This window comes from Lissotriton vulgaris, chromosome 10 (assembly GCF_964263255.1).
Source record: "Lissotriton vulgaris chromosome 10, aLisVul1.2, whole genome shotgun sequence".
In the NCBI taxonomy this organism is placed as follows: Eukaryota; Metazoa; Chordata; class Amphibia; order Caudata; family Salamandridae; genus Lissotriton; species Lissotriton vulgaris.
In genome coordinates, this window is record NC_141698.1 from 177,607,615 (window position 1) to 177,631,621 (window position 24,007).

Here is a 24,007-nt window from a genome sequence, read left to right on the forward strand (position 1 = left end):
GGGGCCCGCAACGGGCCCCCAAAGAAAAGACCGCATGCCTTTCCATGGCGGAAATGCTGCTGTGGAAAGGCATAGGACCGCCACCATCCTAATATGCCTGGCGTTGTCTGATAGACACCGCCAGCCATGTTAGAACTTTTCCGTCGCGGTCGGAAGGCGACCGTGGCGGAAAAGCTGCGGACGGAAAAAATATCTCCCAGCCATCCTAATCTGACGGGGGGTCTTCTTCCAGTCCGCAGCGGTTAATCCGCATCCTCTGGGCCAGCGGTGGCTTCCGCCGGCCCGGAGGATGCGGATTATCCGCAATCATCATCGGCCCCCTTGTTAGTGCCTATCTTAATTGGTTCTTTTTTAATGAAAGGTCCATGACAGACCAAGAATCTCATATTATAGATAATAGGGTTGAACCCATGTAGTCAGTGGGACCTGGGTAACTAGTCTGTATATATGAAAGGGGTCCCAGACCAAACACACTAGATTTGAAGATCACAGTGTTTTAAATTAAATTAATCCAAGAAATGAATCAGGGTGCAAGGTGTTTTTATTTTCACCGCACCGTTATAAACAATCAATGATTCAAGAGTTAATGGTAATTATGTACACATTATACACAGATTCAATGCGCCCACAGGGAAAAGGGGAAAGTGCAGGGAAAAGGGGTACACATTTTTTGATAGTTAAACATCACTAGTCAAAGTCTCTCATGTGCGTAAATCTACAAATCACAATCACAACAGTCATAGATCCCCATATGAGGGGTCAAAATACAGTGTGTAAACATCAAAAATGAGTTTCAAATAGAAGCTCCTAATCAGCTGTATACATCAGGCTATCCTTAGGAGTTCAAGTTGGTAGAGGAAAGTCTACGTTTCGACCCAGAAAATGTAGGACAGTAGATCCTTACTACGCGGGTCTTCGTCAGGACGTGAAGGGAGGGTGAGGGGTAAGGTGGGGCTGTTTCCTGGTGAGAAATCAAATGGCGGCCTGAGAGAGCGCGGTCCTTGCCATTGCTGTGGCGTATTTGCTAGTAGTTGTTGATATCTCTGCACGGAAGCATGGTTGGACTTGATGATTCAATCTTATTATTTTGTTTGCACCAACGTCGTGGCGGTATTTTAGTCCAAATAGTTGAGATTACCACTTCGACATATCCGAAGGGATTAGGTTGAGGAGCGTGCAAGCCGCCCCTCATTTTTGATGTTTACACACTGTATTTTGACCCCTCATATGGGGATCTATGACTGTTGTGATTGTGATTTGTAGATTTACGCACATGAGAGACTTTGACTAGTGATGTTTAACTATCAAAAAATGTGTACCCCTTTTCCCTGCACTTTCCCCTTTTCCCTGTGGGCGCATTGAATCTGTGTATAATGTGTACATAATTACCATTAACTCTTGAATCATTGATTGTTTATAACGGTGCGGTGAAAATAAAAACACCTTGCACCCTGATTCATTTCTTGGATTAATTTAATTTAAAACACTGTGATCTTCAAATCTAGTGTGTTTGGTCTGGGACCCCTTTCATATATACAGACCAAGAATCTCAGCTGCCCACTGTTTGCTGTTGGGATAGGGTTGTCAAATAGTGCTGTAATTCCTTTAATGAAAATTGGAACGTTTGCCGGTCGTTTGGCTCGATGGAGTCAATTTTAGTACTTGTAAATAATTTCACAAGTATATGGAATCCATTGCTGCTTGGATGGCCCTCAACACTCTTAACCCTTTCACCGCGTGGCAAATTCCGCCGCAGTGCGAGGGGGGGGGGGGGCAGGTTTTGGCGTGGCGCTCCGGTACTCAGGATGGCTCCCGGCCATCATAAATCACGGTGGGTGTGTGCTCATGACAGCAGGGAGCTGTCTGAACTCCACCCACTGATTAATTCTCTCGCACAAGCGGGTAATTAATACCCCGTGGGCGGAGGGGCAACGTTCGGACAGCTCCCGGCCGTCATGAGCACAAGCCTACTGTGACTCATGACGGAGGGGAGCCGTCATGAGCACTCAAGGAGTTAAACTTAAGCGCCTTCTTATGCCTGGCCTGAGAGATTCCTGTCACCTAGACATGCAACCTGGGCTATATCTTTCACTCCTATCCCACCTTGGACCATCAGGTCAATAGATTTGTTGCTATCTCTTTTGCACTCTTAAGTCTTTCCAAAATATGATTCTATTTCTTCCCTCTAGCCACCTTAAGGAGGCTGTTTAAGCTTCAATCGCTTCACACCTTTTTTTAAAAGTCCTTAAATCACCATAGCGTTTGCAACTCTCGGGCGGCTCTATCTATATTCCTTGAAGTCAAATGTATTCGCTCTTTGCCCCCTCCACTCCATTCGGCCAAGGGGCCTCTACTTAGGGCGGTACCTTAGTGCAATCATAGGATACGACATTTATTCAATCCAGGCCTTTTCGCTAAGACCCACTCCATCTGGAGAAGTCGGCGTATAACCCAACTGCACTTCCTGTTTTACATTCCAGATCCGACTGCCATCACTTCACTTCTTGACTACAGCAATGCTGATCATCTATGAATGCACTAAAGCCTCTCACGCTACCTTCAAATCCCTTAGGATGGTGTGGCTGGGGGGATCCGGATATTAAAATGTTTTCTAGCTCTTCTCATCTTAAGAGGTTCTAATGCCTTCCTAGCCGCAAGTGAGTTGTGCTTAAATGACTTTGTTTTTGTCACAAACCTCTCTACTTAGTCTTTCTCCCTTCTTTTTTTTTGCAGTTTTATTTAGCGTGGACTCAACACAAGGGTATTGGAGCGTTTTACATGAGCACCAGTGATATTACACAAGGACACATTCATTTTTGGCAAGCACAGGGAAATTATGTGATTTGGCAAACACAAGGAGATGATGGACGGAGTGCTAAAACTTTTCCCACATTCGCCCCCAGTCACAGATCTGGGTTGAATCCATCATCATTCTTTAGCTCATTTGCCACCCCAGTTCAGACAAAGCTATATGCAAATCAGTCTTGACCCTATGCCTCATGGGAACAATCCAGCCCGAACGGCCCATCCTGGTGCTCCCTGGACCAGAAACAGGTATCGTAGGACTGGTTCCAGGGTATTACCCCTCATGGTTCCTTGCAAGAGGAATTATTCCACTAAATCTGTTGCAATACCTCTTGGCCGCACTAAGGGTACTCTGGGCATTCAAGCCATTGTTGGAGTGGACTGTGCTCTCAGTTCGTTCTGTGAGCCATGCTTTGAATTAGTCACCTACCTTTGAGATCTCCTGTGAAGCTCTTTGCAGGAAGTGGGAGGCTGTTTCTGAAAAACAAAAAAAGCTAATGACCTCCACACCCTGGGAGTTTGCTCTCAGGATGTGGAGGTCATTTGTTTTTTTTCCTGTCTCTCACTGCCAGGTTTTTCCTCATGGTGACAGACAAAAAAGACATTACACAATCCACTATAAGGCAGTGTAATGTCGTTCCTTTCATGGTACCTACTTTATTGGAGTGTCAGAGAAAGTATTCAGTCGACAGAGCCAATAGGGGCTCTATCAGCAGGATACTTAAGGTCCACCCATCTCTAAATAGGGTGACACCGCAAGAGTTTGAATACTGGGGCGCCTGTGCATTTTCGAAGGAGTACCTGTCCACCAAACTGTAAATCAGGCCAATTGTGTTGAAAATTAGTGTAAGTCAATACAGACTTGTGTGAAAAATTCTATTCTGCAAATTAATGGTAAAAACAGTTTTCATTTTTGAAGATTGAGTTTGCAACAAAAATTTGTTCCATGGCCTGGGAGTAGCCCGGTAATGGACTATATATACCTTCCTGGAAAATACTTTGTGCTCCTTCTTCTAACCCAGTAGGAAATTAGAGCATGATTTAAAGATAGGCAATATGTCAAATCTGCCTACTCTTGCAGAAAGAACTACCACTACCATGCTATTATGCAGTGGTGCTCACTTTCATGGCAATAATGTCCTCTGAGAAAGAAATTAGTGCATCCAATGGGAACTTGCGAGGCCTCCGGGCAGTTATGCGCTATATAAGTGGAATTTTTCATTTCATTTCATTTCAGAAAAACCCAATCAGACTATCATATGTTTTTGCAACTAAGAAAATATCAATCCCGATTCCAACACTGAACTTTTATATGATGTGTACAAGTTCACTTACTCGTCAGTAAAGATTTCCATGAACTTCCCAAACCTGCTGGAGTTATCATTCCTCACTGTTTTGGCATTTCCAAAGGATTCTAGCAGAGGAGTTGCTTCCAGAATCTAAACAATTAAACATAAAAGAAAAAGGCTAAAGGTAAGTTCACAGTGCGAAATGCATAAACATGTTAGATTTGGCTACCAAGGTCTACAATCCACAATACTTCGGGCACCAAAACTGCAAAAAGATCAGAGTAGCCCCAGAATTCCTCCAGCCACATTAAACAGGATCAAAATTGAATAATAGTGATACCAGCCCAAAGTGTCCATGTGATACTATGTCTGACAGATTTCTCTTAAATCAAAGCATCCAGTCACCACGATCAAATCTATCTGAGTGTGCTATTAAGTGCTGTTAGTTAATCAGTCCCAAGTAGCATCGGTAGACATTCCATGGCAAATCAATGCAATCTTAAGTGTCATTTTTAAAGCTACCTCCCAAAAAACGTATCCCCATCCAAAGAGTCCATATCAAGACTGCCTACACGAAATCAATCTATAGCCACAAAGTCCACAAGTAAACAAATGATTAAACACATGATATTCTGAAATGCTGACAATTAAACAATCTTATATAAAATGCCTGTCATAGGGTTTATGTCACAATATTATGTAGAAAAATATAGTGCTACAAAATATCATAGTCAGAGTATTGACTATCAAGAAACTAAGTATATACTCATAAGTATAGATTTACTATTTACTCCACATACATACATAGATTGAATATATATTATATATATAAATATATGTGTGTGTGTGTATATATATATATATATATATATATATATATATATATATATATATATATATATATATATATATATATATATATATATATATATATATTCACTGAAAAAACCATAGGTTAGAGACCATATATAGTTAGCTGGACATTTTATTGATATAAAACCAATGAAATTCCATATATAGTTAGTTGCACTAACTATATATTTCGCGCATCCGCAATCCAATGCTGATGATGTCACATATTACATCATTCATGACATGGTCAGTGACATCACTGATGACATCACTGATGACATCTCAAATGACATCACTGATTACATCACTGATGACATCATCCAGTGTCTGTGTGTTTTTCTTTAGTTTAAATATGTTTAACATATTGAAGAATGAGTGGATGTATAAGAGTATGGATGAAGGATTTGATTGTATAAGTGAGTAAGTATGTGTTAGTATATCTGTGAAAATGTAAGCCGTTTTGTGTTTAACTGTATAGATGAAGAAATCAAAGTGTGATTGATTCTTTACAGGACTGACTAGGTGTGTGAGTAACTCCATGGATGAGTGGCAGTGTGTGAGTGTCTGCATAGGTGTATGAGTGCATATGATAGTGTTGTAATGATGAGTGACTGTATGTACGAGTGATTGTATGGGTGAATGAGTGAATGTGTGTGTAGACGTAGGAATCAGTGAGTGCGTATGTAGTAAATGTTATTCGTGTGTGAATGGTTTCAAAAATGATACTCTGTATTTTACACTAGGTGTAACAGAGGTTATATTAGAGTGTAAGGAGGTGCATTGTATTATCACATGAAGTATATCATCAGTGGTGTGATCATTGATGTTAAATGAGATGTCATCAGTGATGTCATCAGTGATGTCATTTGAGATGTCATCAGTGATGTCACTGACCATGTCATGAATGATGTAATATGTGACATCATCAGCATTGGATTGCGGATGCGCGAAATATATAGTTAGTGCAACTAACTATATATGGAATTTCATTGGTTTTATATCAATAAAATGTCCAGCTAACTATATATGGTCTCTAACCTATGTTTTTTTCAGTGAATTTTCAAGGTTTTGTAAATGCAAATTCCTAACTATATATGGTCTATAACCTATGGTTTTTTCAGTGAATTTCATTGGTTTTTTAAAAGCTAATATTTATAGCAGTAAAATATATTCTTTATTACGTGACGTATCACGTAGCCACGTGAGACGCCTCATGACGCGTCGCATAACCGTGACGTATCGGCTCTGCAGCGCAAACAAAACCCGTAACGTAAGCGCGCCGGACCACGCTTACAGATATATATTTTTTTTTTAACCTTAATTAGACAAAATCCACACGTGCACATATCTTGAGGCCTTGCAAAGGCACATCAAACAAACAGTCCCTACAATTTTGCCAAGTTTGGTGGAAATCTATTCCCTTAAATTTTATTTTACTGTTTCTCTTGGTTTTCCCCTTGTTACACTTACCGGAACGCTACCCGGTACGCGAACCGGACGCTCCAAAAACACAAGATGGCGGACTCCCGTTACGCTGCCAGTTAGCTGCCCGGTTTGCGTACCGGGAAGCGCCTCTACCGCGAAAAATCACAATTTTTTTTTTTTGCCCCGCTGGGCACTTTAATAGCCCCCTCATCAATCCTAGGGGGTCAGGAGGGGTCTACCTTACCCCCTTTCCTTCATTTACACCTTTTTTTTTCCACCTCTTGTCTTTCGATCCTACCGAGAGACAAGATGGCGGCCGCTCCGGACTGTTTAGAATGTTGACAGACACCGGAGAGCCAATCAGCTTCGCTTCGCGAAGTTCCGTTACGCTCCCGGTACGGGAACCGGGGAGCTAACCGGAGCGCTGTCACAGATATATATATTTTTTAAAACGTTAATTTCTCAAAATCCACTGGAGCACATATATTGAGACATAGCAAAGGCACGTCGGGCAAACCATATCTACAATTTTGCCAAGTTTCGTGTAAATCCATTCAGCCGTTCGAGCTAAAAGTGAGGCCAACCGCCCTATGGAAAAATGAATGGGAAAAACGTGTTTTGGGACCCCCCTTTTTTCTCGGCCCCCCCTTGACGAAACCCCCCCCAAATTTTCAGGGGCTGCTCAGAAACAAAATGTGCCATTTTCCTGAAAATTTCAGCCAATTCCGTCCACAAACGCCAAAGTTATTTGACATAGAATTTTCAGAAATCCCATAGGAAAAAAATCCTAACTATATATACCTACTGGATATCGCCAGTAGGTAATATATATATATATATATATATATATATATATATATATATATATATATATATATATATATATATATATATATATATATATATATATATATATATATATATATATATATATATATATATATATATATATATATATATATCCACTGGAAAAAACACAAAGGTTACAGAGACGTTAAAGTTAGGCTGACATTTCACTAGTGCAAAACCACAAGAAATTCAGGAGTTACAGTTAGCTGAGCTAACTATAACTTGCGCCCCTTGGCATGGTCAGTGATATCACTGATGACATCACTGATGACATCATCCAGTGACTATTACTGTTTTTAAACAATGTATGAATGGTAAATATATATACACCAAGGTGTATTGGTGAATCAGTGAATGTATGAGTGCCTGTATGAATGATTTAGTGGTTGCTTGACTGACTCTAGGTGTCTCTGAATATATGGGTGAGTGACTGGTTGTGTGAATGTCTGTATCAGTATGTTAGTTGGTGTGTAAGTTGCTGAATGGGTATGTGAGTGGGCGAGTTGCTGTATGGGTGAGTGATTTGGTTGTCTGAGTACCTGTATAAGCATCAGAGTGTCTGTGTAGATGGGTGAGGGTGTGTGTGACTGCATGCATGGATGAGTGAGTGAGTGAATCAGTACACCCGGTGTAGCGTAGTTCTCAATCCCTCTTGTCCTGGTGCTTGCACTTCTAAGGCTAGTTCCAAGCATTGGCGCAAGTTTGACTACCACCCCAGTGTGCTGTCCTGTCACGTCTCCTACATTCCACAGCCACATATTCTGTAATGTAATGTCTTTCATTATGGTTTATAGATGGCAACTATTTAATTATGTTGTTCACAGTTATTATATTGAAAATGTTTATCTTGTTGGCATATCTACTTTTATCCTCCCTATTATCCTTTGGAATAACCCCCTTGTTGGCCTGTCTCACTGGCCTCATAAGACTGTTTTCAACATCTGCTAAACCCAGGGTGATCGGATATGAGTGGCTTTATTGTTGTGGGCAATGCCATTATGTAGTATTGGCACCTCTGTCTCTCCTTGTCTTCTTTCTTGGTTGCACACCTCTCTCTCCACAGGCGATTAAGCAATGTGGGGAGGAATGTCGATCCAATGATCGTGAAGACGTTATGGGAAACAGCCCCTTGATGTAAAGATGGTGTGATGTAACATATCGAAATGCGATCTGCTGTAATATGAGTAGTTCACCCGCAACAGTATTGTTACGAAAATGTAATGTATGATTGGAAACACTGTTTTTTATTTGACATTCTGTTATGTCATGTGCCGTGGGTAAATGGGAAAAAATGAAAAGACCAATAAAGATAATAAAAAAAAAAATAATGAGTGAGTGAGTGAATCAGTGACTGTAAGGGTTAGTGAGTGCATCTGTCAGGGGCTGTAGGGGTGAGTGATTGTGTGTATAGTTGTGTCGGTAATTGAGTGCATGTGTCAGTGGTATATGGGCGAGTAACTGTATAAGTGGAAAGTAGTATAGGTGAGTGCTGGAGTATATGAGTGGCTATGTGTGAGTGAGTAATTGTGAGAGTGGTTGTATGGGTGAGTGTGTGCTTGTGTCAGTGACTGTATAAGTGAGTAAGTATGTGTTAGTATTTGTACGAATAAGTGAGTGGGTCTGTGTGTATAACAGTATAGGAGAGTATGTGGCTGTGTAATTAACTCTATGTGTGAGTGAGTAGGTGTGTGAGTAGCTCAATGGGTGACTGACAGTGTGTGAGTGGTTGTAGGGCTATATGAGTGGATATATCAGTGGCTGTGTTAATGAGTGAGTTGGATTATGAGTGGCTGTATGGGTGACCAGGTGGATGTATGTGTAGACCTATGAATCAGTGAGTGGGTGTATAAGTACTGTATGGATGTCAATGTTTTTGAGAACGGAAGTTTGGGAGTTAGAGTTGGTGTATGAAAGGTTATATTGGGGTATGAGTGAGTGGGTCAGAGATTCTGTGCATGATGTTATCAACTTCTCAGTGATGCCATCAGTGATGTCATTTGAGATGTCATCTGTGATGTCATCAGTGCTGTCACTGACCATGTCATGAGTGATGTAATATGTGAGGTTATAAGCAGTGTATTTCAGGGGCCAGGTTATAGTTAGCTGAGCTAACTATAACTGCTGATTTTCTCTGGTTTTGTATGAGTTAAATGTCAGTCTAACTATATTCAATTTCAATTTATTTTATTATGTTTTGGCTCTCAACGAGGGCCACATAAAATTCACAATACAAATTACATACAGAAGAAAAAATTCAGTGAACAAATACAAAACTGATTGCATCCATTGTCAAATAGACAAGAATAAACAATGACAGACCTCTCCATAGCACATTAATAAATAGCTAAAAACCTTTAAAAAAATTAAAAATATGGAAGCAAAACATTTCATTTGGAGGACAGTATAGAAATTGTAGAAAAATATTCACATTAGAAATACCTAGTCGGAGACATATTGGTTTTAACCATTTAAGCCGCAATAGGCGGAGTGCAGGGCAAATCAACAAGACATGCGTACGATCCTGAATACTCAAATTACAAAAATTACACATAGGAGAGGATCCATACCATTTGGATAAGAGTAGATTTAGGGGCAGTAAATCGTATCGTAAAAGGAACCATAATCTGCGGACACCATGTGGCATATTCCATGTGGCATAGGGTTGGGCCAACTTCATAGAATAAGAATTAAGGAGGAGGTCACAACCCCCTTTTTCTTGTATTATATTCTTATTTGTTTAAAAACAGTCCCCACGATGCCTGTTTTAGCAGGATTTTTAGCTGAGTCGGTGAGTGAAGGAACAAAACACTTTCGTCTAACTTTAAAAGTGACACAGCTCTTCTAAAGTTCCTTACTATTCGTGAGAACTCTTTGAAGTTGCCCAACAATTCACTTTTAAGGAGAGCTCTCATCGAACCCGATTCAGCTCTAGCCAAGCAAACCACCCATCTTACCAGGGCACATAATCCCTGAACCCAGCTGCTCCTAAGGCCGAAATCGAGCCTACATGCAGGCAAAGAGCATGCGGTGTTGAGGGTAGATAGGGATCTTAAGAGTTTCCCTTCAATTTTGTGACAGAAATCCCAGTGCTTCAGCTCTATGAGGTCTATGCCATATAATATCGTAGCAGGAATCTTTGCCCTATACACCTCAAGTAAACAGGCGAAGTGTCTTTTTCCGGTGGCAAGATAGAGGGAATTTAGGCCTTTGCCATGAGCGAGGGCTTTACGTGAACTATGCTCGATATGGGGCCTCTCACTCAAATTGGCCGCAATTATTTTTCCCAAAAAGGTATAGGATTTAACAACCGCTAATTTCTGGCCACCGATAAACCATCCAAAATTTTCAGAACGGTACTTCTTTTTCCCTGCAATACACATCATTTTACTTTTAGATGTATTAATCATCATAAAATGAGAATCAGCAAAAGCATGTCGAGCTTGCAGCCGATCAGCGAGACCTTTAGGTGTTAAATCTAGGACAAGAATATCATCGGCATACATCAAACAAGAGATAGGGGCCCCCCCTACCACTGGAGCTATACCCACACAAGCTGACAGGGAAGCAGGAAGGTCTACAGTGTACAAGGAAAACAATAATGGAGCTAGAAGACAGCCTTGTTTAAGGCCGTTCAAAGATGGGATTCGGTGCGAGAGTCCCCTTTCGCCACCTTGAAGAACACAGCACCAAGTATCCGTATGGAGAGCACGTACAAGATCCAATAAATAAGATGGTAAACCAAGGGCTGCTAATTTTCTCCACAGCGTTCGGCGATCAACTTTATCGAACGCTGTGGAGAAATCAATAAAAGCAGCGAACACCACCCCCCCTCTCACATGTGTGTATTTATCAGAGATCACATGTAGGGCGGTGAGATTATCTAATGTACCGTGCCCCCTACGGAATCCAGTTTGTTCAAATGGTAAGATATTATTCTCCTCGATCCAATCGTTAAGTAATATTAGGATACATTTAGCAAGGACCTTTCCGATTGAGTCGAGGAGGGCTATCAGACGGTAGTTCATGGGGTTATCCCTAGCTCCCTTCTTAAAAATAGGGATCAATATACTTCCCCTCCAAGAGGCAGGGACCGTTTTAGTAACAAAGCAGGATTTAAACAATGGGTAAAGGATCTTACTCCATAGTGAGGGTTCCTGCTTCAGAACCGTCATAGGAAGTTCGTCAGGTCCCATTGCGCCGGAGGATAGCATGTTCTTTATGGCCATTTCTATTGTTTTCTCTGTAGGATAATTAATCGGACCCTCAGGTGTTAGATCAGGGTCACTATCTGCAGTCGATGTATCATTCCCTGCATACAGCTTCCGAATGTAAGAGGACCATACTTCTTCAGATATGGGAATGGGGAGAGGGCTCGTTCTAGTACCACATCCCTTACCAACTATGGACCAGAATTCTCTAGCCTTGCCATGCGCAACTGCTTCCCGCAAGTTTATCCATACTGAATCTTCCTTCTCCTTTTTTAGTTTCGCTTTTAATCTAGTTCTCCTTCTTTTTAACCTCGATATTTCTTTTGCTAGTTCACCTGATCTACCTAAAAATTGCTCTCGCACTAATTTATTTATTTCCTTATTCAGGATACGCAATGCACTAGGAAAAACTACCTTTTTCCTAGAACAATTAACCTTTTTCACATCCAAGATGATCTTCCTCATAAATTTTTCAAAGTTAACAATTTCGGAACCATGCCAGTCGTTTAATTCTAATATAGTTTTGCATAGAATATCATGCACACCTATAATGGCAGTTGGATTCCAAAAACATCTTCCTGAAGATCCATGAAAATTAACATTGTTATTATTGAGGGACCAAGACTCAGTGGGGGGAGGTTTTAAAGAAATAGTTATAATGATTATGCTGTGATCACTCAAGGATGTAGGGGATACCGTAAGATCCTGAATACATGGGAAAATGTCATAATCTGAGATCACAGTCAAGAATTGAGGCACTAAAAGGGGACCTGTGAGTGAATTTCGCGGGCACATCAGAGGGAAATCTCCCATTTAAAATGAGCCCCCCAACTGCCGATAATTCTTCCAGCAGGATCTTCCCTCTTTTATTAGTCTAACTATAACGTCATTGTAACCTTTGTTTTTTAGTGAATTTCTAAGGTTTTTTAAATTCCATTTCTTAACTAAAACATTGCTTTGTTTTTTTTTGCAGACTTTTTTTATTGTTTTAACTAGTAGTGGCGTCTGCAGTGTGATGGAGGAAGTGGGCTGGGCCTCCAACCAGCTAACAGGAATCCCCCTTTTAGGACTTACAGGAGGTACTAGGAGTGCTTCTTGGCCCCATATGTCCCTCAGGAGTAAAGTGAACTTCATCCCCCAACCAGTATCGCACCATGAGCCGCATTTGCAGGGTGGGGGTTAAAGGGGGCATGGCCTCCGAAGACCTCTTAGCAATCCCGCTGTGTGGGTCTTATTGGAGGTAACAGGAGGGGTAGTAGATCCCCAAAGACGTCCTAGGGGCAAACTACCCTTCTTGTTACCTCCAGTAAGTCCCACACAGCAGGATTGCTAAGACTTAATGGGAGGCACGCCCCCTTTCTCCACCACTCTGCAAATGTGCCTCCTCATTCACTACCAGTAGGGGAATGAAGTCCCTTTGGCTATTGAGGGTCCTTGGGGGCCAACTACCCTTCCTGTTACCTCCAGCAAGTCCCACACAGTGGGTTTTCTGAGAGGTTTTTGGTGGCCACACTCCCTTTCTCCACCACTCTGCTAACGCACCTCTTGGCGCACCACTAGTTGGTGGTTGACGTCCCCTTGGCTTTTGAGGGTATTTGGGGGCCAATTAGCCCTCCTGTTACCTCCAGTAAGACCCACATAGCTGGATTGCTGAGAGGTAGTCAGAAACCATGCCCCCTTTCTACACCACTCTGCAAACGTGTCTCTGGCGTGCTGCTACTTGAGGGGAAAAGTCCACTTTAGTCCTGAGGCCCTCAGGAGCCAAGGGGAACTAATCCCAGTTCCACCAGTAGTGCACAGAGAGGTACATTTGCAGAGTAGTGGAGAAAGGGGTGTGTGGCCTCCGATCACTTCTCAGCAATCCCAAAGTGTGAGGCTTACTGGAGGTAACAGGAGTCCTTGTTGGCCCCTAAGGAATCTCAGCAGCTAAGGGGACTACATCCCCCACACAGCAGAGGCCAGGAGGCACATTTGCACAGTGGTGGATAAAGGGGGCAGGGCCCCCGGTGAGTTGCTGATATTTTTTTTTGCTTTTATCTTTCCATGAACTATGTTGTGTCCCGGGGACCCCATCCCAGGGAGCCTGGCCCTTTTTTTGATTTTTTTTTTTTAAAGGGAGGGGGCAGAGTGGCCTCCTTCCCAGGCCATTTTCGATGCTGGGGGCCCCATCCCCCCGGGGTTAGACCCCTTTTAAAAACAATTTTAAAAAATTTAAAAGGGAGGGGGGCACGAGGCACCCACCAGGGACAATTTCAGCCCCGGGGCCCAGCCTGTAGTGTGGGTGCCCTGGTCCCAAACCAGGGCACCCACTGCCAATGGTGAAATGAAGAATTCATAAAGCGCTACACAGACCCGAGGGTATCTAGGTGCTGGATAGACAAACAGGCAGTGAGGTCGATTGGTAGAGTACGTTAGTAGAGCCAGGTCTTTAAGCACTTCCTGAACTGTAACAACTTGGGTTCCGTTTTAAGGGAGGTAGGCAGGGAGTTCCAGAGTTTGGTGGTAGTATATGGAAAGCTTTTACCTCCCCACTTTACTTTATGTATCTGGGGGACAATGAAGTTGCTGCTGCCTAAGGATCTCAGTGATCTAGCTGGGATGTAGTGCCTAAAGAGTTGCGACAATTGCCGGGAGCATTTACCATGTGAACCCTTAAACGCAATACATAAAGCTTTGAACTGGACGCGTTTGGTGATAGGTATCCAGTGGAGCTCAGCAAGAGCTTTAGAGGCCGAGTCAAAGCGGGTAAGCCCAAGCAGAACTCTGGCAGCTGCATTCTGCGTCACCTGAAGTTTATATATGCTGCGCTTGCATGCGCTAGTAAGCAGGGCGTTGCAGTAGTCCAACCTGGAGACAGCTAAGGCCATGACCGCTGTTTTCCTTAGTTCAAATGGAATGAATGGGAGTACCTCTTTTTAGTATTTTAAGAATAAAAAAGCATGCAGCTGGAGTCTGATTGAGCTGTGATTCAAAGGAAAGCTTGGTGTCAAATAGGACACCAAGGTTTTTTACCTTGCTGGCAAGTGTTGGAGGAGATCCCATGTCATTTGGGCACCAGCTGTCAGACCAGATACCTGGCGTCATGCCAAATAGCATAACTTTTGTTTTTGACGTATTTAATTTCAAACAGTTAGCCTGCATCCAGTTCCCTATATGACCCATGCAGTATTGAAACCGGGAGGCTGTATCCATAGCTGGGCTGTTGATAGACACAATAATCTGTGAGTCGTCAGCGTAGGACACCAGCGAGAAACCGAAGCTTCTTATCAGTTTGGCTAGGGGGTGACATACAGGTTAAAAAAGAGTGGGGCTCAGAGATGAGCCCTTAGGGCAGAGGTCTTCAAACCTTTGGGTGCCGAGACCCCCCTGTCAACATTTACAGGCGTAAGGACCCCTTCCTGACCAAAATTTCTAAACCTCTAGGCAGGACTACTGGAATTATGAGGCAGGTGAGTACCAAATTATGCGACAGGCTTGACTAAATTGTGTGAGTAGAACATTTAAATAATGTTCTGTGATGCTGCGGATTTTGGGATAGCATTGCTTTATTATTTTGAAATTTTTTAAACACAGTAACACGGAGGAAAGATTTCACCCCATCAGTACCAGTTTATAACCAAAATACAGCAATTAACATCAGAAAGATGTCTAATCAACCTTTGTGAAGGGCCTCCCACTCCGCAGGAATACGTGCTGCCACATTAGAAACTCACCTGGCCATGGCTGGGAGTAGCAAGGGTCCCTTCAAACCCTGTCGGTCTTGTGCAGAGTTAAGCAGTTTACCCATGCCCCTTTCCTCTCACCCCTTCCTTCCATCCCTCTCTTCTCTCCTCTCCCAACCCCGGATCCCTCTCTCACATTGCAGGCAGATGGTTATTAGCCCCAGGACACCTTTTGGTAACAGCAGTGCACTACAAATGTAAATAATAATAGGCAGAAGCAGGGGATCCACTAGACCCGAACTTCGGGAGGTTTAACACTCTAAGCCAGGGCTAGGCCTAGCACTGGTCGCACACAGTGCAACAGTCTTTCCACCTTCTCCAAGAATTCCCTCACTACCACTCATGAACAATACACCTCATCTCTCTTTAGCACCTGTCTGTCAAAATATTCATAGTTTACTCACACTCACTTTTGTGATGTGAATGGTACATCTTCTGTGTACCAGATACTTTAACCTTCTGCGCTGTGTGGGTGACAAGAGTGCCCATGTGACTGCACGGAGAGCAATGCAACAGTGTGAGAGTAGGGTAAAAGTGTGACTACAGGTTGAGTGAGGTGACCATATGAATTTGGGTTCGGCTGTAAGTGCAGAGTGGGACAAATTAGTGCATGGTTAGTGATGGCCTTGTTTGAGTGAGCTACAGATTGAGCAGTGAGGGGGAGGACAGGTGAGTGAAGTGTCACATGAGTGCAGGATGAGAAGTGTGCTTGTGTGACTGCGGGGTGAGGTACAGAGTGAACAATGCAAGCACATTTTTAGTGCAGAGTGATTACTGTGAGAGCAGGGTGAGCGGGTGAATGTTGTGAGTGCATGGTGATCAGTGTGAGTGCATTGTGATCACTGTGAGTGCATTATGATCCCTGTGAGTGCAGGGTGAGCGGGTGAATGTTGTGAGTGCATGGTGATCAGTGTGAGTGTATTGTGATCAGTGTGAGTGCATTGTGATCACTGTGAGTACAGGGTGAGCGGGTGAATGTGAGTGCATGGTGATCAGTGTGAGTGCATTGTGATCAGTGTGAGTGCATTGTGATCACTGTGAGTGCAGGGTGAGCGGGTGAATGGTGTGAGTGCATTGTGATCAGTGTGAGTGCACGGTGATCAGTGTGAGTGCATTGTGAACACTGTGAGTGCATTATGATCACTGTGAGTGCAGGGTGAGCGGGTGAATGTTGTGAGTGCATGGTGATCAGTGTGAGTGTATTCTGATCAGTGTAAGTGCATTGTGATTACTGTGAGTGCAGGGTGAGCGGCGAATGTGAGTGCATGGTGATCAGTGTGAGTGCATTGTGATCAGTGTGAGTGCATTGTGATCACTGTGAGTGCAGGGTGAGCGGGTGAATGGTGTGAGTGCATTGTGATCAGTGTGAGTGCATTGTGATCGTTGGGAGTGCAGGGTGAGCGAGTAAATGTTATGAGTGCATTGTGATCAGTGTGAGTGCATTGTGATCACTGTGAGTGCAGGGTGAGCGGGTGATCAGTGTGAGTGCATGGTGATCAGTGTGAGTGCACTGTGATCAGTGTGAGTGCACGGTGATCAGTGTGAGTGCAGGGTGAGCGGGTGAATAGTGTGAGTGCATGGTGATCAGTGTGAGTGCATTGTGATCAGTGTGAGTGCATTGTGATCAGTGTGAGTGCATTGTGATTAGTGTGAGTGCATTATGATCAGTGTGAGTGCATTGTGATCAGTGTGAGTACATGGTGATCGCTGTGAGTGCATGGCGATCAGTGTGAGTGCATGGCGATCAGTGTGAGTGCATGGCGATCAGTGTGAGTGTATTGTGATCGCTATGAGTGCATGGTGATCAGTGCGAGCGCATTGTGATCGCTGCGAGTGCAGGGTGAGCGTGAAAGTGAAGGCGAGAATGAGAAGTGAGTTGTCTGAAAGCAGGGTGCATTCCCAGAAACTTGAAGTGTAGGGTTTCAGATATAAGTTAACCTATTGCTATAATGGCATTAATCAGGGATTGAGGGTGGAGGAAATAAATAATGTGCTGATCCTGCAACAAACTTCCAGTCTTATGATTGGGGTTACCAGCTCAGTATTTTGATGGCCCAGAAATAAGCAGAAACCTAAAGCTGTATTTTTAGCACTTATCTGTGAATACTTAGAACAGCAAATATAAATAGAAAGCACTTTTAATTGTGTCACTTTTAATTGTGTTCTAGGGCTGCCTCAATGATCCATGACTGAAAATTAAAGAGAACAAAGACAGAAAAGTCCCATAACTAATTAGTACATACTTTTTCATTTATAACTCTATTTAGTGTCAAGAGGAGGTATTTTTCTTTTGGCAACCCAACGTTATATTCCTTATGTTCCTTTTCATTAAATGCATTCTCACACTACAGCAAGAAGTGTAAAAATACAAATGTAAGGAATAGGCAGAGTGGGGTCCCAGGGGGTACTGGAACCATAAAATACATTAAGCCTCTGTAACCAGTTTACAAAGGCATGTAAATATGCTAATGGTCTTTAAAGACCTGTGAAAAACTGGGTGTGCCGGAGATAAGACTCCAGACACTGCCCAGCCGAGCCCCCAGCAGCTCGAGTTTCACTGCAGCAGCCCGGGCTGAGATACAGGACGGGGGAAGAGGGGGGCTGAAGCCCTGGAGGCCAGGGCAGACGTGTGATTGTGAATGCGCGACCCCCTTCACACCACTCCATGGACCCCCTGGGGGTCGTGTCCCACAGTTTGAAGACCCCTGCCTAAGGGACTCCACAAGGAAGTGAGAAATCCGGGGAAATTAATACATCATGGGCCACTGTTTGCGTCCTGTTGGACAGAAAAGACCTAAGTCGGAGGAGCGCTTTATCCATAAACCCCCAGTGAAGAAAGGCATTCAACCAACATGTCATGATTGACCGTGTCGAATGCTGCTGAGAGATCTAAGAGGATAAGGGCAGCACTTCCCCCTCTGTCAAAAGTTTGCCTGAGTTCCTCCGTGGCTGTAATGAGCACCATTTCAATGCTGTGGAGAGCTCAGAAGCCAAGCTGCGAGTAGCCCAGAGTGTCTCCTTTCCTCAGAAAGGAGGACAGTTCCTCATTTAGGAATCTTTCGATAACCTTAGCAGGGAATGGTAGCCTGGAGATGGGTCTATCATTGGAAGTATCCTCTGGATCAAGATTTGATTCTTCAAGAGTGGTAAAATGGAAGCTTTTTTCCAATCGGTGGGAAAATACCCTGTGGTAATAATTTGGTTAAAAATAGATCAGAGGGCGAATGCATTGGTTTTGGGAACTATATGCAGGATTTTTGGTGGGCAGGGATCAAGGGGGATCCGGACTTGATTAGACAGACTAATCTGATGGTGCGGTTGAGCGATATAGATGGAAAGACAGAAAGTGTGGCGGTCGAGGTGTCGTCTACTTTGGTGTGAGAGGTGTGGCTGGCACTTGGGCTGTTGGGAACTGCGGGTGGAGCCTGAAGGTCCCTGCCGGCTACCCGCCTCCTGAGGGAGCCGGCATTGCTTTGGGATTCAGGGAGCTGCTGACATGCAGCTCCCGGGATCCCAAAGCAACGTGTCTGTTTCCGTGCACGCTATACAGTGGGCAGGGAACAGACACAGCTCTTCTTTTAGCAAGCAAGAGCATTTTATGCTCTCACTTGCTGAAAGCAGAGCAGGTTCGCTTTGGCTTGGCGGGAGCAAGCAATAGGAAACTGCAATGTCCTGGGGGTGGGCACCCTGGGGCATTGCTGGAGCAGGCCCTGGGGGGTGACAGTTTCCAGGGCCATCTAGGGTTCCAGGAGGGGGGCTGTGTGGCCCGCCTCCTTTGTTAAGTAAGTCCTGGGGAGGTGGTGGTCCCCAAGGGGCCACACTGGACACCCTTAATTATTGTATTTATGCATTGGTGAGGCTGTTGTTCCCAGGCGCTGCGGGGACTTTTTTTTAAAAAACGTGTTTAAATTAAGTATGTGTCTCGGGGAGGTGGAAGTCCCCAAGGCTTGTGGGGTCTACGCTGCCACCCCATATTATTGAAATTAGTCCCTGGGAGGTGGCAAGGCTCCCTTACACAATTGGAATTATCCCCGGGGATGTGTCGGGCTCCAGGGCTGCAGGCAGCCCCAGTGGGCCCACCCGCATTCATATTTAAAAGTCCCTTGGGGAGGTGGCCCAAGCCCAAGGGGGGGGCTCCATGCACCCTCCTCCTATACTCACCATATGCCCACGGATCTAGCCCACGGGGAGGTTATTGTAAAGCAGCCGTGGGACCTCGCACTTTAAAAAAAATAAAAAAATGACTGTGAATTCGCAATTATCGCAATTTCACATACTTTTTTTTTTATTTAATGCTGTTGCATGGTTCTCGGGGGACCTCAATACCATGGTTTGGGGGGTCAGGGTGTTCCTTCCCTGTTCCCTTTTCTTAATGTTCATGTTTTTTGGGGGGAACTCGGTGGAGCAGAGTCCCAAGATGGCTGCCAGCACTTCCTGGTTGAAGTGTTGGCAGCCAATCAGAGCTGTGCATTTCTGTGAACGAGCTCATCTTTTTTCACGAAGGCTTCGTGATCAGAGATATCACTATAATTTTCTGCTTAAATTTCTGAAAAACTGCTGATCGGACTTACTCCACATAACAAAAAGCACAATCTACGTAACCACATCGAACTTTCTGCCAATTTTGGTGTAATACCGTCCACCAGTTCGGGCTGTAGGTTTGACAACGCGTTCCTATGGGAATTAACATTACAAACACACCCTTATTTCACATCCCTATTTCTCGGTCCTCACTGCACGGATCACCCCCAAACTTTCAATGACATACAAAACCTGCTTTGACACTTTTTTGGGGGAGTATTTCATGAAGATTGATCAAACAGTGCCATGCATTACCTATGGAAACTTGGTCCTAACTATAACTATTTACTAGTGACTCCAGTAGGATATATATTGCTTCTGCTCAGTTTGCCTTAAATAAAATTCTACTTAGCCTTATTGCGGATTTGATTGGTCGTCTGTTCTGGTTCCTGTAGCTGGGCTGCAGTTTGACTACTTGTATATATATATACAGAGAAGTGTGGCTCACTGGTTAGAGCAGGCAGACCCTGAAGCAGAGGTCAGACCCGGGACCAGGGTTCAATTCCCGACGCGGCAGGGTCTTGAGCTCAAATGTCCACGGACTCGATAATTCTCGCTTCGGTGCCTGACCTAATCATGGGTTCACACTCTGCAACTCTGGGCATTAAGCTTGCTTAATCTCCACAACGGCCCCCCGCGGCGGGATGCCTGGCTTTCACCTTGGGGATGCCTGTTAGGGGCTATCTCACAGGGAAAAGCCAGGACGGGTTCCCAAGGCAAGCGCCGAGATGCCTCCGGGTAGTCGAGCGCTATATAAGAACATACACAAAAAATAAATATATATATATATATATATATATATATATATATATATATATATATATATATATATATATATATATATATATATATATATATATATATATATCAACACCGGTTTCCACAACAATGTAACGGACTAAATCCAGCCGCAGCACCGCCAAGAAACAGGAGACCCAGATTTCCGTGAGCAATTACTTTATTCCGCAACGGACAGCATAACGTTTCGGCCTCCCAGAGGCCTTGGTCACATATATATATATGGATTTAAGATTGGTAAATCTATACTTACCTCTATATAATTAGCATCACAATATTGTGGCTTTAAATATTCTTTCCTGGAATTTTTTGTATGATGTTATTTAAAACATTGTAGGACATCTGGCAGAATACCCTGACATAGGATACTTTTTCAATAGGTGTCAGTTAAAAATCTTTCACACATGACGTCTACTATCCTTACTCTTGAATAAAAGTCCATGTTAAGTGTACCTGCATCAAATCAAACCCAAGCTGTAAATATCAACTTCAAATCCTTTTACAAATCTATCTTTGCAAAACGTTTTGATATCAGCAGTACCTCTACAAAACTATTCTTGTTTGAAACAGTCTGTGTCAGCAACTACACCAAACCCACCTCAGCCAAAGCTCTCATGTCAAAGAAACATCTACCAAATCCATCTCAGTTCAAAGTGAGGGAGATCTATACGACTCCGTCTCAGTACATATTGTCATTGTTGGAGACATTTTAATTTCATTTCAAATAACTTTATTTCGATTCCACAAAGAAATCATAAAAGTATACATTAATATAAAAAACACCAGCTACAACAAAACCACGGTACATATTTACATAATTCTGATTTTCATAAACATTCAATATTGGTTTCTAATCACAAGAGCTGATCCATTGTTGGAGACACATCTACCAAATCCATCTCAATTTCAGGTAACATTGTCAGGGATATCTCTTTCAAGGTAACTCAACCAAAGAACTATGTCACGTTCACCAATGCCAAATGGTATTGATTCTAAAGAATCTAGGTTACTCCTATGTGTAAGCATCAGGGGCAGCACTCTGTTAAACTGATCACACCTAAAGAGAGCCACTCCAAAAGGTGTGCAAATCATTTTCGAACTAATTAAATTGAAATCCCAAAGTATGTGTATCAAAACGCCACTACCAAATCCATCTCATTCTAAAGCCTGTACATCTTAACTGCGTCTACTAAAACCCTCTCACCACAGCATGGGCCACAAATATGAAATCCATTATAACCTACAGTGAGCATATTTAAGCCACCTATCACACATTCATTTCACCTGAAGTAGAGATAATGTAAATCACCACCGTATCTATCTCACCCAAAATCTGTGAATCCATGTCTGCTCTACCAAATCCATCCCACTCAAAATGTGTACACCTTAGTCGCCTTTATAAAATTCATACCACTCTCAAAGTATGCATAGCTAAGTGAGCCTCCCTATATCTATGTCACCTCATAGAGTGCAACTCCGAGACATCTTTGTAATATATTCCATCCACAGAGTCTAAATTCACAATGTGAATTTCTAACTTACCTCCGGCAAAGTCACTGCACCTCCAAGTGTGCACGTCTGAACATAGGTACAAATCCTTCCTATGCAAAAGTGGGCACATTGAGCCAGCCTAGCCAAATGCAGTTAATCCCAAAGTGAGTAAATCTAAGTCATCTTTACAACAATCCCATCAAAAAACGCAGTCCCCACACCCCACAGAAGCCAGGCTACGACAGTCAATTTAAATTATACGAAAAAGTGATAGGTTGAATTTCTGAATTAATCTCAGCCACTATTAATTACTTGGGGCAGCATGCCAGTCTATAGTTATTTTGCACACCATGCCACCTGAGTTTTGACCCAGCCATATGCAAATCAGTCTTCATCTTGCTCCAATATGAACAATCTAGTCTGAACGACCAAGCCAGCTCCTCCCGAAACCGGAGCACAAACAACCCAAACCGGATTTCACCCTGCACTCAACTGAAAATGCCAAAGTAGGCCAAAACAAGAATTGAGTTCCTTGATTTCTGGTTCTGAGAGCACCTGGCTTGGTAGTTTGGCCTGACTATTCTTAGTGGAGCAGGGGAAAGACTGATATGGCTGGGTCTAATCTGAGATATCATGGTGCGCAAAAAAACAATGGGTTGGAATGCTACTCTGGTTAATTGCCAGTGGTTACACTATTTTCAAGCATTCCTCCTCTCACTTTTTGTGTGTTTGATGTCACAGTTAATCTTCTTTGCACAGTGAATCACCCCCATGAAAATATGCCATATGCTACTCCAGCAGATTAGCACTGTTGTAGGTGCTCCTAACGCAGCATAGAGGACCCTTTAAGGTTTGCAATATGGCTGAGCTAAACACATGCAAAGATTTTTCTGCTTTAAGCAAACAGGCAACACACAGTGCACAGCAAACAGAACAAACCATACCTCGATCTGTTTAAAAATACGAAGCACAAAGGGAGACAAGAAGCAAGGCACAATCAATGTCATTTATAAGAAAAATAAATTAAAACTACTTTGCACTGTTCCTAAATGTTCATACAAAATAATATTTTGGCAATGTGATGGGCTATATTAGCTGTCATAGTCTTCCACACAGCATTATCTTTGCTAGATGGTTGAGACATGGGGAGCCTTTCTCCTCTTTAAATTGAGTTGTAAATGTAAATGCCAACTCAACCACATAGGTCTAACATTTTTTTATGCAGAAAGTTCTTTTACAGAGTAAACAAGAAGAGCGGCCACAAAAAAATTAACAGACATAAGTAAAGGCAGACTGTAATGCAGTTAGGAGGCTGATTAGCAACCATTATACGAGTCAGGAACAAGTATTTAGTAAGAAGAGGAGAGGCCTAAAGAATCATGGGAAGAATGAGGAAACAATTTGGAGAAGCAAACTGTAGAAGTCTAGAGATAGTGTGAAGAATAAAACAAATTTGATTAAAAAAAACAGTTAATATCAAGATGTTCAAGGTCATTGAGACCCTGTTTGGAGGCATTACAGCCGGCTAGGTCAGCTGAGGCCCAGCACCCAAGGTGTGAAGAGTCCGGTGAAAGCATTCAACTTTGCAGAAGAGGTCTCTTATTTACTGCGAGCACTCGGCAAAGTTTTATGTTTTCAGTTTTTTTTATTTTCGAGAAGCAAACTTGTACAGTGGGAATTCACTTCTGAAAAAACAAACAATTACCATAATGTGCAGTGCGTTTTGTCCCTTCATGTCAGAGCCACTGTGATTTCTTCCTGAGTGGGACCACCATGCCTGGATGGCGGTACTGGGTAGGGAAAACAAGTCAGAGTTGGTCCAGTGAACATCAGTTTGACCCGATGGCCCTGTGGCAGACAGTAGTGAGGTCAAAGTAAGCAACTGCGGAGCAAGCTGAGCTGGTCGGTGTAAACCAAGGGTAAGATTTAAAAGCCCCTTGCGCCTCTGTCCCGCCACTGCGCCACTTTTTGTGACGCAACAGCGGCA

General features: G+C 43.2%; 1 protein-coding gene across 1 annotated transcript in view; it reads right to left on the bottom strand.

Annotated features, from left to right (window-relative positions):
• The window catches only part of MYO15A (myosin XVA), a 1,716,372-nt gene that overhangs the window by 1,531,424 nt on the left and 160,941 nt on the right, over positions 1–24,007 (bottom strand). Inside the window, exons 9-10 of the mRNA XM_086939741.1 lie at positions 15,601–15,606; positions 4,141–4,244 (exon numbers count right to left, since the gene is read on the bottom strand). Of these exons, the coding sequence (XP_086795867.1) occupies positions 4,141–4,244; positions 15,601–15,606 (110 nt within the window). The remainder of the gene's footprint in view (positions 1–4,140; positions 4,245–15,600; positions 15,607–24,007) is intronic.